The sequence below is a fragment of the Halichoerus grypus genome, chromosome 10, assembly GCF_964656455.1.
Source record: "Halichoerus grypus chromosome 10, mHalGry1.hap1.1, whole genome shotgun sequence".
NCBI lineage: Eukaryota > Metazoa > Chordata > Mammalia > Carnivora > Phocidae > Halichoerus > Halichoerus grypus.
In genome coordinates, this window is record NC_135721.1 from 106,007,230 (window position 1) to 106,020,789 (window position 13,560).

General features: G+C 41.1%; 1 protein-coding gene and 1 long non-coding RNA gene across 2 annotated transcripts in view; one reads left to right on the forward strand and one right to left on the reverse strand.

Annotated features, from left to right (window-relative positions):
• Positions 1-1,394: 1,394 nt before the first annotated feature.
• Positions 1,395-12,300, reverse strand: LOC118554642 (uncharacterized). Its single transcript, XR_013441955.1, has 3 exons — positions 12,181-12,300; positions 2,324-2,410; positions 1,395-1,937 (listed from the first exon to the last, which is right to left on the reverse strand). It is a non-coding gene; the product is annotated as an uncharacterized LOC118554642 (long non-coding RNA).
• HAO1 (hydroxyacid oxidase 1) overlaps positions 10,500-13,560 on the forward strand; it is a 48,923-nt gene continuing 45,862 nt past the window's right edge. The window contains exon 1 of the mRNA XM_036122367.2: positions 10,500-10,643. Within this exon, the coding sequence (XP_035978260.1) occupies positions 10,507-10,643 (137 nt within the window). The 5' untranslated portion in view covers positions 10,500-10,506. The remainder of the gene's footprint in view (positions 10,644-13,560) is intronic.

The following is a 13,560-nucleotide window of genomic DNA, read 5'->3' on the forward strand; positions in this document are numbered from 1 at the left end:
GACAAGTGGGGAAGGGGCAGACAGAGAAGCAGACTCCCCTGCTGAGCAGGGAGCCCCACACAGGGCTCGATCCCAGGACTCCCAAGGCAGACACTCAACTGACTCAGCCACCCAGGCGCCCAAGCTGCTGGAGACTTCTAAGCAGAATAGAGGAGAAAAGGTAGGGACGGCAAAGAATGGATCCAGCAGCTGAGTTATCTTCCCTAGAGGAGTATTTAAAAGGGAAGGCCGTGGGGAAGGTGAAAGGTGGTGGTAGGTTTTTCTTTCAACACATAGAGCACATACCACTTGGGCAGCACAGTGTACTGATATGAAATTTACCCATCGTTTCTGTTTCCTAGAACCTGACCATGTAAATTTTGATAAGCAAGAGACAAATAGAGGCACCTGGGTGGCTCAGCCGGTTAAGCATCTGCCTTCGGCTCAGGTCATGAACCCAGGGTCCTGGGATCGAGCCCCATGTCTGGCTCCCCACTCAGGGGGGTCTCCCTCTGACTCTCCCCCCTCTCGTGCTCTCTCTCTCCCTCTCATTCACTCTCTCTCTCAAATAAATAAATAAATTCTTTTTTTTAAAAAAGAGAAATACTTGAAAGGTCCCTGTGGCACCTGTATTTAATATTAATTAACAAATACTACTTGGTGCTGTACCAAAAGTGGAATTACAGTGGAGGATATTGCTGAACCACTGTCCACACAGAGCAGTGTAGTACTTCCGGTTTTGTGCAACCGAGGAAAGGGGGCCTCATCGATTCTTTCTAGCCCCCTTCACACTGGGACCCAGTGTTTCTAGAGAAGTAACTGCCACAAAGAAATTGCCTTTCATAAGTAATCATTAATGTTTTCCAATTTTGCCTTAGCCTAAGATCTGTATAACTTTTGATCAACAAGTTTATCATAATAATATATATATTATATATTATATAATATATATTATATAAAATAATATCATATGATGCATGTTAATATAGTAGATGATATACAATACACATCAATATAATATTATATTGAGCAAATATATTTATAGTGAAAAGCAAAGAGACTATATTATTGTAGCTTCTAAAGCCTAATGGGTCAATGTATGACTTCCAGTAGAGTTTGAAAAAGCTGAGAATCAATCCTCGTGTAACTAACCTATGTTGGCCTGAAACCTCACACTGCACCGTTCTGTACCCGATCCCAAAGCAGATAGGAGACATGACATTTCTGCCAAACTATTTCCTCACTAGTAATATGTTAGAAGTCAAATGTTCTTTCTTCCTATGCTGTCCTTTGTGGATGGGCGACTACCCTGCCCCAAGGGTTATTGCCAGCAATATTGAGTTGAAGAGCCTACGGAGTTGAAGTATCAAAATATACAAAAGCACTTTATAATTCTTTTTAAAAATTGGGTCATTATTATTTTTTTAAAAAATCCATCACCCTTACCACTATCAACAAAACGAGGAAGGAAGGTTGGAAATTCGTTCAATCTGCTCCTTTCCCCAAATCCATTTGCTTTTAATAAATTTGCATGGTTCCCACACACATTTCTTGTAAAAATATTCTCTCATTTTAGCAATTTCCAAAAGATGTTGGCCCCAACAATTTTCCAGTTGTCAAATATGCTAACAGGAGTTTTTCATTTGACATGTACACGGATTTGTGACTTTCAGCCTTTAGTGACTGGGAATGATTTACATGAAGCATGCTTAATTAATATTTATCAGGAACACTCTTAAGAGTCATAGAGTTGAACAGGTGCAGGAGGACTGCCGGCATCTCAGTCTCACCCTCTAGACAAGGTGCCTGCAGAATGAGACTCTATTCCAGGATGCAAGTCTAAGTGCAGCAATCTCCTTTCAGCATGGGCTTGTAGGTAGAGCTTTCATTCCTGTCTGGCTTCAAATTATCTCCTTGCAGAAATTACGTCGTGTTTTCAATATCCAGAGCTTTTTCTCCTAGAACAAGACGATAGTTTAAACAAAACTGCACTGGTTCAGGTCATTTCGATTCTGATTCTTAATCTCTAAATCAGAGAGCATGACATCTCATTATTAGCCAGTCTGCTCTCGTTCACCGCTTCCTCATGCTGCTATATTTTTTTTTTTAAAGATTTCATTTATTTATTTGACAGAGAGACACAGCGAGAGAGGGAACACAAGCAGAGGGAGTGGGAGAGGGAGAAGCAGGCTTCCCGCTGAGCAGGGAGCCCAATGTGGGGCTCGATCCCAGGACCCTGGGATCATGACCTGAGCCAAAGGCAGATGCTTAACGACTGAGCCACCCAGGAGCCCCCATGCTGCTGTGTTTTAAGAACTGTGCCCTCCAGAGATTGCTGGCTTACCTTTCTGTACACTGCTTACGGAGAGCATAATTGCTAGCGCTTACTATCCATCTTGTTTCATCATTGACCTTGGGAATATCTTTACAGCTACAGAAAAAACTTGTGGCATAAAATTAGTTTTTTTTTTAAGATTTTATTTATTTATTTGAGAGAGAGAGAGAGAGCACGAGTGGGGAGGGGGTTGCTGAGGGAGAAGCAGACTCCCCGCTGAGCAGGGAGCCCGATGTCGGACTCGATCCCAGGACCCTGGGATCATGACCGGAGCCAAAGGCAGACGCTTAACCGACTGAGCCACCCAGGCACCCCAAGTTAGTTTTTTGTTAATCAAAAGAACAAGTTTTAGGGGTGTATGGATGGCTCAATCGGTTAAGCATCTAACTCTTGGTTTTAGCTCAGGTCATGATCTCAGGGTCATGGGATCAGCCCTGCCTCGGGCTCCCCGCCCAGGAGTCCGCTTGAGATTCTTTTCCTTCCCTCTCCCTCCCCCTCTGCACCTCATCCCGCCCACGCACGCTCTTTCTCTAAAACAAATAAAATCTTTTTTAAAAAAAGAATAAGTTTTAGGTTATATGCATAGTATGACATATTCTGTCTTACAGAATATTATTGAGAGTGGAGAAAGATCAGCTATTGATAAGTGACAGTGAGACAACTGATTAGTTATTTGAAAACATAAATTAATTCCTACCTATATATATCCATAAGATTGGGATGCGGTATACGACGTAGAGCAACAACGGTATAATTTGTGATCACACCGTGTTCCCATTATGTGTTGCCTGGGGCTCTTCGTTGCCTTAAGTCCATGAGCCAGCTTGACAAAGCAGCCACTGTTAGAACTTCGCTGGCTGATGTGACAAGGAAAAGAGGTAAGGAGGGTCTTACATGGGTGATTAAATGTTTCCACCCCAAACTGACAGTCATCACTTCCATGAACAATTCATTGACTAGAGCTAATCCTATGTTCCAGAACTAGCGGACCTCCTCCCCAAGGGAATCTAAACCTGCACTATCACCATGATGAACCTTGAAGGGAGGAACTGGATGTATCTGTTAAATCAAATATTTGGCCCACTTTGCCCCCTAAAGCAAAATGAACTCATTCCTTCCCCATAAGAGAGGAATAGAAAATCTCCTTTAATAAAATGGCATTCAGCTCAGAGCCCAGGCTCCCCACTCCTCGATGGGTGGGAGTTTTGAGATCAGAGATGATGTGTAGGGTCTCTGCATTGGGTCAGAATGTGGCTTCTCTTTATCTGGAGACTTATAACCTTAAAAAAAAAAATGTTTCCTAGCTTCTGTAGAAGAATTCTTCAAATTGTGGGCCAGCATTATCAAATATTTGAGATGCAAATTCTCAGACCTCAGAAATCAGAAATGCTAGTTATGAGTCTAGGAACTTATGGTTAATCCCCAGGTGATTGTGATAAAAGATCACAAAGCACCATCCTACACAGTGTATAGAGACAAAACAGGAACAGAATAACCACTATAAAGGAGGAAGAATGAGTGCCTTCTGTGGGCATTTCTCTATAGCAGTTTTGAAGTCCTCTCTTGCTTTTTGATACAACACATTTTGGTTCTTAATATTCACAATTAAAACACACATAATTTCAATTTTTTATTTGAACAATTTTCCTAAGTCAAAATGTATATTTTTATCCCCCAAATGCAACTGAACATTTTAAATAAAATTATGTGGGTAAGTCTTGCATTACATTCTGATTACCATTTGTTAAAGGGCAGAAACACATGCGGATGCTTTGAAACGTGTGCTGAGGGTCTGCAGGGATGTGTGGCCTTCTTAGAGAAGACGAAGTAATTGTTTAACAACATTTTAAATTGTTTGATCATCGGAAATGATGTTTTAAGCATTTTATATCCTGACATAGCTTAGAACTTACAGATAGATGTCCTACTCTGTCTTTTAGGAAATTAGTTGAGGATTGAATGTTGACATTTATTGTATCATAAATTTTCCCCACTTAAATAATAGGAAGTAGACTTCCAATTTTTATTTTCATGCAGAATTTCTGACTTTCAGGAAGGGATTCCTGCTAGTTAAGAGGAAGCATTTCTTTACTTTCTTCCCCCTATGCTGTTCTATCTCTTTTGACCTCATTGTGTGTATATGTTGATTAAAATGTGGCCACAAGTTCTTAGACAGTCATTTCATTAAGAGTTGAAGTTTCTGTCTCCATCCCTTTGAGTCTGGGTAGACTTGAGACTGCTTTGACCAAAAGCAGAGGAAGTGATGCTACATGGCTGCTGATGCTGGGTCATTAAAGTTATGTAGCTTATGCCTTATTTGCTAGCACATTCACTCTTGGAGTGCTAAGCTATCATGTAAGAAGTCCAGTCACCTGAGGCTACCACGCTGTGAGGAAGTCCTAACAACGTGAAGAAACTTCGTGTAGCAGATGCTCTGGATGACAGTCCCAGCTGACCCTAGCCTTTGAGACATCCCAGCAAAGGTGTTAGATACGTGAATGATTAGCCTCTAGATGATTCTAACCCCATCCATTCATGTCATACAACTGAATCCCACAGCACAGAACAGAGTAAAACCATCCTTGCTTGCCTTGTCCAAATTCCTTACGTACAGAATCCATGAGCATAACAAAATGGATCTTGCCTTGTGTCACTAAATTTGGAATGGTTTGCCATGCAGCATTGGATATCTGGAGCAGCATACCTTGGGTATATCAGCCACATGATTTTACTCTTTTCCCCAAGCTGTCTTATTCATATGAAAAGATTTATTGAGTATCATATTCTTATTTGGGTCTTGCTCTGAAATGGATTAACATATTCAGTTGTATTAATAAGGAACGTGAGGACAGTGTCCTAGATTTGATCCTTGCACGGAACTAAATTTGAACTGGCCTTTATACACAAACGTCTTTTAAATTTTATATTTTATTGACAGGGTTTGGGAACCACTAGCCTCTCCAAGCTTTTCAAATCCCCAAATTTCTGAACTCTCTCTTTGGAGACTCTTTTGTGTTTTTCCACTGGAGAATCTTTTTCCCCCCTGTCTATAATGCAGTCAAGCCTTTGTGAGTTTATTTATTTTTCTTGTAATAATTCACCCAATGCTGCCAATAGTAGCCAATTCATGTTGCAAATTGTGCTTTCCAACTCCTTCTCTTAATAGTACATGTTCATTAAGTACATAATCTGCCTCCGAGTTACTGCAAATGACATGAATAATAATGGCTTTGCCACTGCATGACATGAATTTTAATCCTTTTTCCCTTCAACAGGTTTCCTACCACTCACCCTAACCAAATACTTAATTTTCTTTTCTTTTTTGGTGACTCTTTCTCTAATTCTATGGTTTAAGTTTGTCAGAGTGTGTTGGATTATACTGCAGCAATAAAAACTTCAAAGTTTCAGTATCTTAAAACAACAAAAGCTTATTCTTGCTCACACTACGTAGTCATTTTGGTCTGCCTGGAGGTTATGCTGTATGATACTCACATTTGGGAACTCAGGCTGATGGAATTTGGAATATTCGTAGTTACTGTGGCAAAGGAAAAGGTAGTCCCAGAGGGTCTCAGTTAACAATTAAATTCTCAGTTGATAAACTATACTTCCACCCATGATTCCTTGGCCAGAACAGGTCTTAGCGGCCCAACTGCACCAGGACATTTCAGGTCATGCAATCCCAAGATGGGCTTAGAAGACAAAGAGACCTACTGGCCAAAGAGCAGTAATGACAAGCTCAGTGCACAAAGATCAATTCCAGATGGAAGAAAATACAGGAGAATGCTTTGATGACCTCTAGGGGAGTTTTGTAAATGAGACTAAAGAGCCCAAACCATCAGTAAAACTAATGAAAAATTTGATTACATTATAAAATTTAAATTTCTGTACAATAAAAGACCCATAATTAAAGAAAAAACATAGACTCCGGCTTTTGAAAATACTGTGGATTTGGTTTTCTAAAGAAAAAGTCTTTCACAAAACACCTATAGATATGAGAAAATATTAAAAGCATATTTTACAATGTGTTGCTGAAATGGCAAAAAAGTAATGGATATCCTTGAGAAGCCAAACAAGTAAACAAACACAAAAACAAGCACAAAGATAAAAACTCAAAGCCAAGCAAAAGCCCAACAGTCTGGTAAACAACACTGAAGCTGAAGGTTGTCCAAAGGACATCTGCGAAGCTCTGTCCACTGAGAGTCTGAGTGTGCAGGGTGAGGAGACAAATAGCCACGGAGCTGTGAAGCCACAGAGCCACGGAGACTCCCATTTTAAGATAGGAACCTGAAGGGCCACACCCTCAGTGAAAGGATAGTGGTGGTGAGTCAGGGGGTGGGGGGTGGGAAGGGAGGGGAGGGGAGTCCCTGTTTCCACATCCTGGACCAGGTAAAGTAGGAAAAACAAAACTGACCTAATAATTCATGATTACCAGTTAGTAGTTAAATGAGTTGTCACCCAGGTTCCTACTAACTAAGTGATCTAAAACATGTCAATTCAATCATCCTGCTGGAAATAATTTATAGTTATTTTAAATATAATCCAGGTATTTCTAATGGTATAAAAATGTTCATAAAATAATCAGGAATAAACAGACCAAATATTGGGTGAAAGCAAGATCCCAGAGAAGTAAGCAGAGCAACTTATGCCCCAAAGGTATATGTTGATCCCTGTATTGGAGCTCTATTTTAAGAACCCCATGGACCTTGGGGAACAGCAAACAAACCATGCCACTTAAAATGTGGACACTCAAAAGGGTGTTGACTCAGGGCAATAGAGAAGCACAAGTAAAATCTTCACACCCCTCACTTCCATCTTCAGACCGCCCCCATATGACTGCTTGCAAGGTCAGCCCTCCTGCATAGCATGAAAGAGGAAACTTTTCCAAAAGTTTCTAATGATTGCACACCCTTTCATCCCAGCTCAAAACCAGGACCTCAAGGGGTAACACATTTAGTGGATGAACCCCCCCCCAAAAAAAAATCCACCTAGCTCTAGGTAACTTGCCTGTTTAGGAATCGTCTCTAATTAGAACAAGGAGAGAAAAATAAAAGAGGGATAATAATAAGAGAATGAGGAGGAGGAAGAACGGGAAGAAAAGAAGAAGAGGTAGTGGAAGGAGAATAATAGGAAGGAGAAGAGGAAGAAGAAGAGGAAGAGGAGGAAGAGGAAGAAGACGGAGGAGGAAGAGAAGGAGGAAGAAGTGGAGAAGGGGAAGAAGGGGAAGAAGAAGAAGACAACAAAGGAAACTGAGTGGAAGATGACACAGATCAAGAAAGAGAGAAGGGAAGGGTGTAGAGAAAGTGTGAAGCAGGAAGAAAAAGAAAGGAACTGGAGAATATCTAACCACGTTCTTTCCATCACACAGCTTTGTTACTGACATTGGCATCTTCCCGTAGGAAAGAAAGCCAAGAACTTAGTAAAAATGTACCTTATATACGTACACCCACAAAGGATCTGTCTCCAAAGTATATAAAGAAATTCTGCCACTAGGTCACAATAACAAATCTAATACAAAAAAAAAAATTGCCAAAGACACAAGCAGACGTTTCACAAAGTAGAAAAATAAAAGGCCAATGAATATGCTTATAAAAGATTATCGAACTCATTAGTAGGCAGGAGAACACAAAGTACAACCGCCATGAAATAGTTTCTGCCGTCGTGAGAGGCACTCTCTCCAGCCCTCCTGGCAGGTTGGTTTCTTGCCGGCATTGCTGCCTGTGATGCCACCAACACGGCCCCTCCTGGGGCCTAGAAGTAGTGGAGGGGCCGAGATTGCACCAATCCTACACCTCAGGGAAGATGAAATGCCTCTAAAAAGGATAAAAACAGGAAATAAGACGTTCTCCAAGCAATCGTCTAAATCACACCTTAAGACCTCTGTCTGAGTGAAGACCCAGTTGAGGATATGGCGCTTTTTTACAGCTCAGGCAGTTGTCCTTGAAATGAAGGCAGAAAAGATCCGCATGATTTGGAAGGTGTCCAAGGGTTGTAGAGATGGTGAGCATGGTTCTGCTGCACATTTTACTGGGATAGTCTGAAGAGCTGGAAGAACATTAAGATTTCACTGAGTCTAGTACAAGGAAAAAAAAATCCCTATCTTTTGGCCATTGTGAACGAGACTGCCCAAATCCAGCAGGTGCTATTACGATGGCATTTATAGTCCTGACCCCAGACTGGGGGGGAAGGGGGGTATCACGTGGGCAAGTGCAGCCTGTCACACCTTGAACAAAGACTGAATTTGTTTTGTCACCTTCTACCCTCAGCATCTCACTTCACAGAGGCTTAGAGAGGAGTGTGTGTCTCTCAGAGAATGTAAGGTATTGAAACAATGTAGTTATCACAAATTAACAAAAGCTTTCTAAGCTCCAACCACTTCTTTTAGCTCTTTCCACCAAGAGATTAATTAAGCAAAGTGGGGACTATAGTTTATTCATGAACGTGGTACTCCAAATCAGCTGCCAGGCTGCCATTGCATAGAATGAGAGTGGATTTTTTTGTTTTCGTTCAGGCCTTTAAAAACAAAATCTTCCTTTATTCTCCATCTTGCCAAAGCAGTGGTTCTCACACAATCTTGTGCATCCAGAGTCACTTGGAAGGCTTGTTACGGTACAATAGCTGTAGAATTTCTGATTCGGCAGGACTGGGGTGGGGGCCTGAGAATTTGCGTTTCTAACAAGTTACCAGGTGAGGCTGCCGCTGCTGGTCCTGCTGGTCCAGGGCCACATTATGAGAAGCACTGGGCCTTATTATCTTCCTTAGTTTCACCAGAACTTGGTCTGCTTAAGGTTCATTACAGAATATTAAGTTGCCTCTGCACCAAAATTACATTAGTTGCAAGGTGCTGACAGTTTTAACAATTATGAAAGTTGCAAATGAAAATGTCATGCTTTAATCTGCAAATTTTGAATTAGTTCTCCACAGAATTAAGATTCCTTAGATCAGCTTTCTCAGTGATTTCGGTAACTGTAAAACTGAGTTATTTCTTTTAAGATTCCCTGAATATTTTAACAGATATTTACATTCCAATAGCAATATTAATGTCATTTTACCTATTATCACACTGATGCAAAAAAGTAAGCATTTGTGAACTTTTGGAATAAACCTGTGTTTAATTCAATGCCAATCCTGACAGCTTAAAGCTTTTTGATTAAAGGGTAGGAAAGTGAGATCGGAAGGGAAGGCAGCTAACCCGCAGGTTGGGTTACCAACCAGCTAACACTGCGGGCACCTGAAGGTGGCAAGAGAGAACTAGGGAAGTGGGGGATTTGGCGTATTTATGCACCAACTCCCTTGAGTCCTTGGTTGAGGACTTGATGGAGGGCTGTCCCCTGGAGCATTGACTCCTTAGCACTGTGGTCTGCCAAGTGGATGGACAAGCAGGGTCCAAGTTGAAGAGAACATTCTCGTACAGAGGTAGGCAGTTAGAATTCAGCTGCCGAATGGCTGGTGAGCAGCTTCAAGTGGAGGCTCCTAGACTGAAACCCAGGTCTGACTGATGTCAAAGCCATTGCTTTGTGAATCATGTCTTAATAATACAAGTCTTCCCCCAAGTGTTCCATGATTGAGTGAAATTTTAGATTGAGACCACAAGGTCTTTGGAATGGCACCTCCCTATATTCTCCCCAGAGTGAGACAAGACTCTTTAAGAATAAGCTGTAAATTTGGGCTTAATGTTCCTTGTTAAAGCCAAATGTTTATAATCAGCTGAATTTTATATTATATAGAGACCCCGCTTTTACTGGATGCCTCATTCATTCCATAAGCTCTCTGTCACATGATATGTTCATGGTCCAAATGTGGAAGAAAAATGAGTGGGCAGCCCATTCGGGGTTTCAAGCAAACGCACATACCGTGCAGAAGAAGCAGCCTTAGCCAGAACTGAGCCAAGAGTGGATTCATGCAAGTACTTCTCTACGTCCTAAATTTTTGATGTGACAGACAACTAATCCCCTTCTCTTGCCTCCCCAAGCCCACCTTCTCACGGCTTAGGTGTAGCTGTTCTTTGGCAGACAGATGCAAGTGAAATTGCAAAATCTAAGCATATATTTGCTCACTTAATGTAAGCAACAGAGAAGTAAATCTGAACTTTGGAAAAAGTCTATTAATAATTGACAAATAGTGGAATTATCAGGATGTAGAAGCCTAGGCAGGGAAAAAACCCCCCAAACCTGGGGTGACAGTAACCTGTGAAAATGTTTACGCGGTTAGTTTGTATCAGCGATTATGAACAACATGCTAAATCAATACTTCCGAAGTCTATATATGACTATTATATTTCCGGGGCAAATGACCAGGAAACGTTGGCTGATAATGTTGCGGCATTTTCCAGGTAAGAAAATTTATTTATAATTTTAAAATTATATGAGGACATCGTACCAAAATAAGATATCCAAGTTTTAATGTTGATGATGTGAAATTATTTGTCTAGATGGATGCTTAGTAGAGAGATAAAAAACTCTTGGGGCCATGAGAAGTCTTGGGCTATTAAATTGTTTTAAAAATATCCCAAGCCTGGGAATCTCAAACAATTGACTGACAAAACCAACCCTAATTTGCCTCACATGGAATTATGTGGATACTTAATTTAACTGTGTATAAAAATAGTGATGCATTCTGATGACTCTCTATTCTTTTTCTCTGAGTATAAGAGGGAGGGTCATAGCTCATGGTGTAGGAAGCAGTTAGCATTAAGTGCAAGAAAGCCATCGTATCTGGTTGAACCAGATCAGATTGTTGCCTCAAATGTTCCCATCCTGCCGCCTTTCCATTATCATTCATTTTGATTACTGTTGTCTAAACTTTCACTTTAGATTTCAATTTGTCTCCATAGCATTAATCTTTCAACTTGGCTATTTCATCCCTCATCCAAAGTGATTCACCTACCTCTATTCCCAAATTAGTTTTCCTTGCCTTTCATATTTTAAAGCACAACATGGTGGGTGTCATGGTTTATGTTTTCTCTTTGTAATAAAAATAAGAAACAAAATAACTTTAGAGGAGTGTTTTTCTCTCAGCAGTTATGAAATGGTTTATTTGCTGGGGTAGGGGAGGAGAGCCCTCGGTACACTATACGATTTCAGGCTCATCCATCTTACATCATAGCCTTTAGAAAAGCCAGCGAATATTGCGGGTGTTCATTGATGGTGATAAATTAAAGAAAAAAGGAAGAAAATATCCAGAGGAAAGACTCTGCCTTCTTTCTTGGCTTCGTCAGTCTAGAGAAAAATCTCTCAGAAATCACTTTTCTATATGTACATTAGGAGAGAGGAGATTATTCTAACAAAAGTGGTCCCTGGCAAGCAGCACCAATGCACCCCCCAGGAACCTGAGAATGGGGTGAAGGATGGGATTCCCCCACCCAAACTTTCATAAGCCTTGACTTTGTCTCCGATCTTCCCTGGAACCCACATGAGCTTCACAAATTCGGGAAGAGGAAGAAAAGGAAAAATTGACTAAGAACGGAGGGGCTTAAAATTCTGTATGATCTTTTTTCAATCATTTAATGTTTTGGGCCTCTTCAAAGTTTTCTGCTCTTGGAAGATGTCCCTTCCTAGGCCCATAGTGGTTCTATTCATCAGGTAATATGGCTTACCTCTTACTAGTCTCCTGAAAACAACACTTTAACCCAAATAGGTCATTTTAACCAAGGAAATCTCAGGCCTCTGACAGGTTGGTGTCACGTTGAATTTCTCAGGTCATAATGCTCAGGTGACCACCTATTTCCTGACCCACCCTTCAACCCCCTTCACCTCATGCTACTTAGTTAATTAACTCACATTTATTAGGAATCTCTGTGGGCTAGACTCTGTACTATGTGCCGAAGATAGAGCAATGAACCAGACAAAGTTCTATTCATGGGAGCTTACCTTCACATTGATCTTTGACCTCCATAACGCTGGTGGGTTGAATAGATGCAAAGTGTCCCCAGAATGTACCCAGTAGAGGCCTTAAAGAGGGAGCAAAGGGCTGCAGCAAATACAGACACCTCTGCAGCCGGGAAATTCTAGAAACTTTGTGAGGCGTAGAAGACAGTGTTGACTCCCAGTTTGTGGGGGGAGGAGTGCCTCGTGCTTGTGCGGGTCACATGGTACTCCAGTTGAATACTCCCGGGCTATGCATGTACTAAGTAACTTCAGGACAGAACACAGATCATGAGAACAAGTTTGCAATGCCATCCTTTCCATGAAGCTTGACCTTTCTCTTTTGTTCAGCTTGAAAGGGAAAAAATGGGGATTAATCAACTCTGGACGTCGGCTGATGCTATTATCAACTGCTTGAGGAGTTTTTATATTGCAACAAACGTTAGGGGCCATCGCCTACTTCAATTTCTCTTTTGTCGTGTAACTGCCTGTGACCCTTCATTCCTCACCTTCTAGCATTGAGCTGATGATGTAGAGCTCAGAATAGATTTCCTGCCAGGGTCCTGGGGGCTTTGGGCTGATGGGATGAAGCAAATCAATCTGAGTTCTCTCATTCTGATTCAAATGAAGACTGCAAAACAACCAAACCTCAGATAACCCGTTGTGACACAGTGTCAGGGCATTTTAAAGACATTTATGAAAGGTATCCGCCTCCCCCTCCCACAAGCACAACAAAGTGTCATTCACGGTGACCGCTGTTATCTCTGTGCTCCTCTCTGACAACCGCGGTTTGAAGTTCTGGGGACCTGGCTTACTTATGTGACCTCGCAGTTGCTTGTAAACATTTCTGGGGTAAGACTTGGGACTCTGATGTTATTGTAACCAAAAAATAATAAAAATAAAGTAAAATAAAATAAAATAAAATAAAATAAAATAAAATGCAAAAGGACAAATAAAGTCAAATAGATGGAACCAGACTGAAGAGCATAATTTCCTATTGGGAACATGAAGCGAACAGCAGATGTCAGCTTGCTACATTTTGCTTGGCCTGACCTGATTGGGGTTAAAAAAAAAAAACAAAGAACAACACAGTACATTATTTCTCCTACAAATGAACTTAGTGTATCCTTCTCAATCATGGTCCACACTTTGTGGCTTCTTGTGAAATTATCATTAGTGGAAACTAATTCTACAATTTGGGGCATCTAGAAGTCCCGATGATATTAGAAAATGAAGCTCCTTTCTTTCCTCACACTGAAAATGGCATGATTTTCTTTTAAATAACAGATGGACAAGTGGTAACATTCTCTCACTTTAATATTTGAGAAGCAGGGGCACCTGGGTGGCTCAGTCGTTAAGCGTCTGCCTTCGGCTCAGGTCATGATA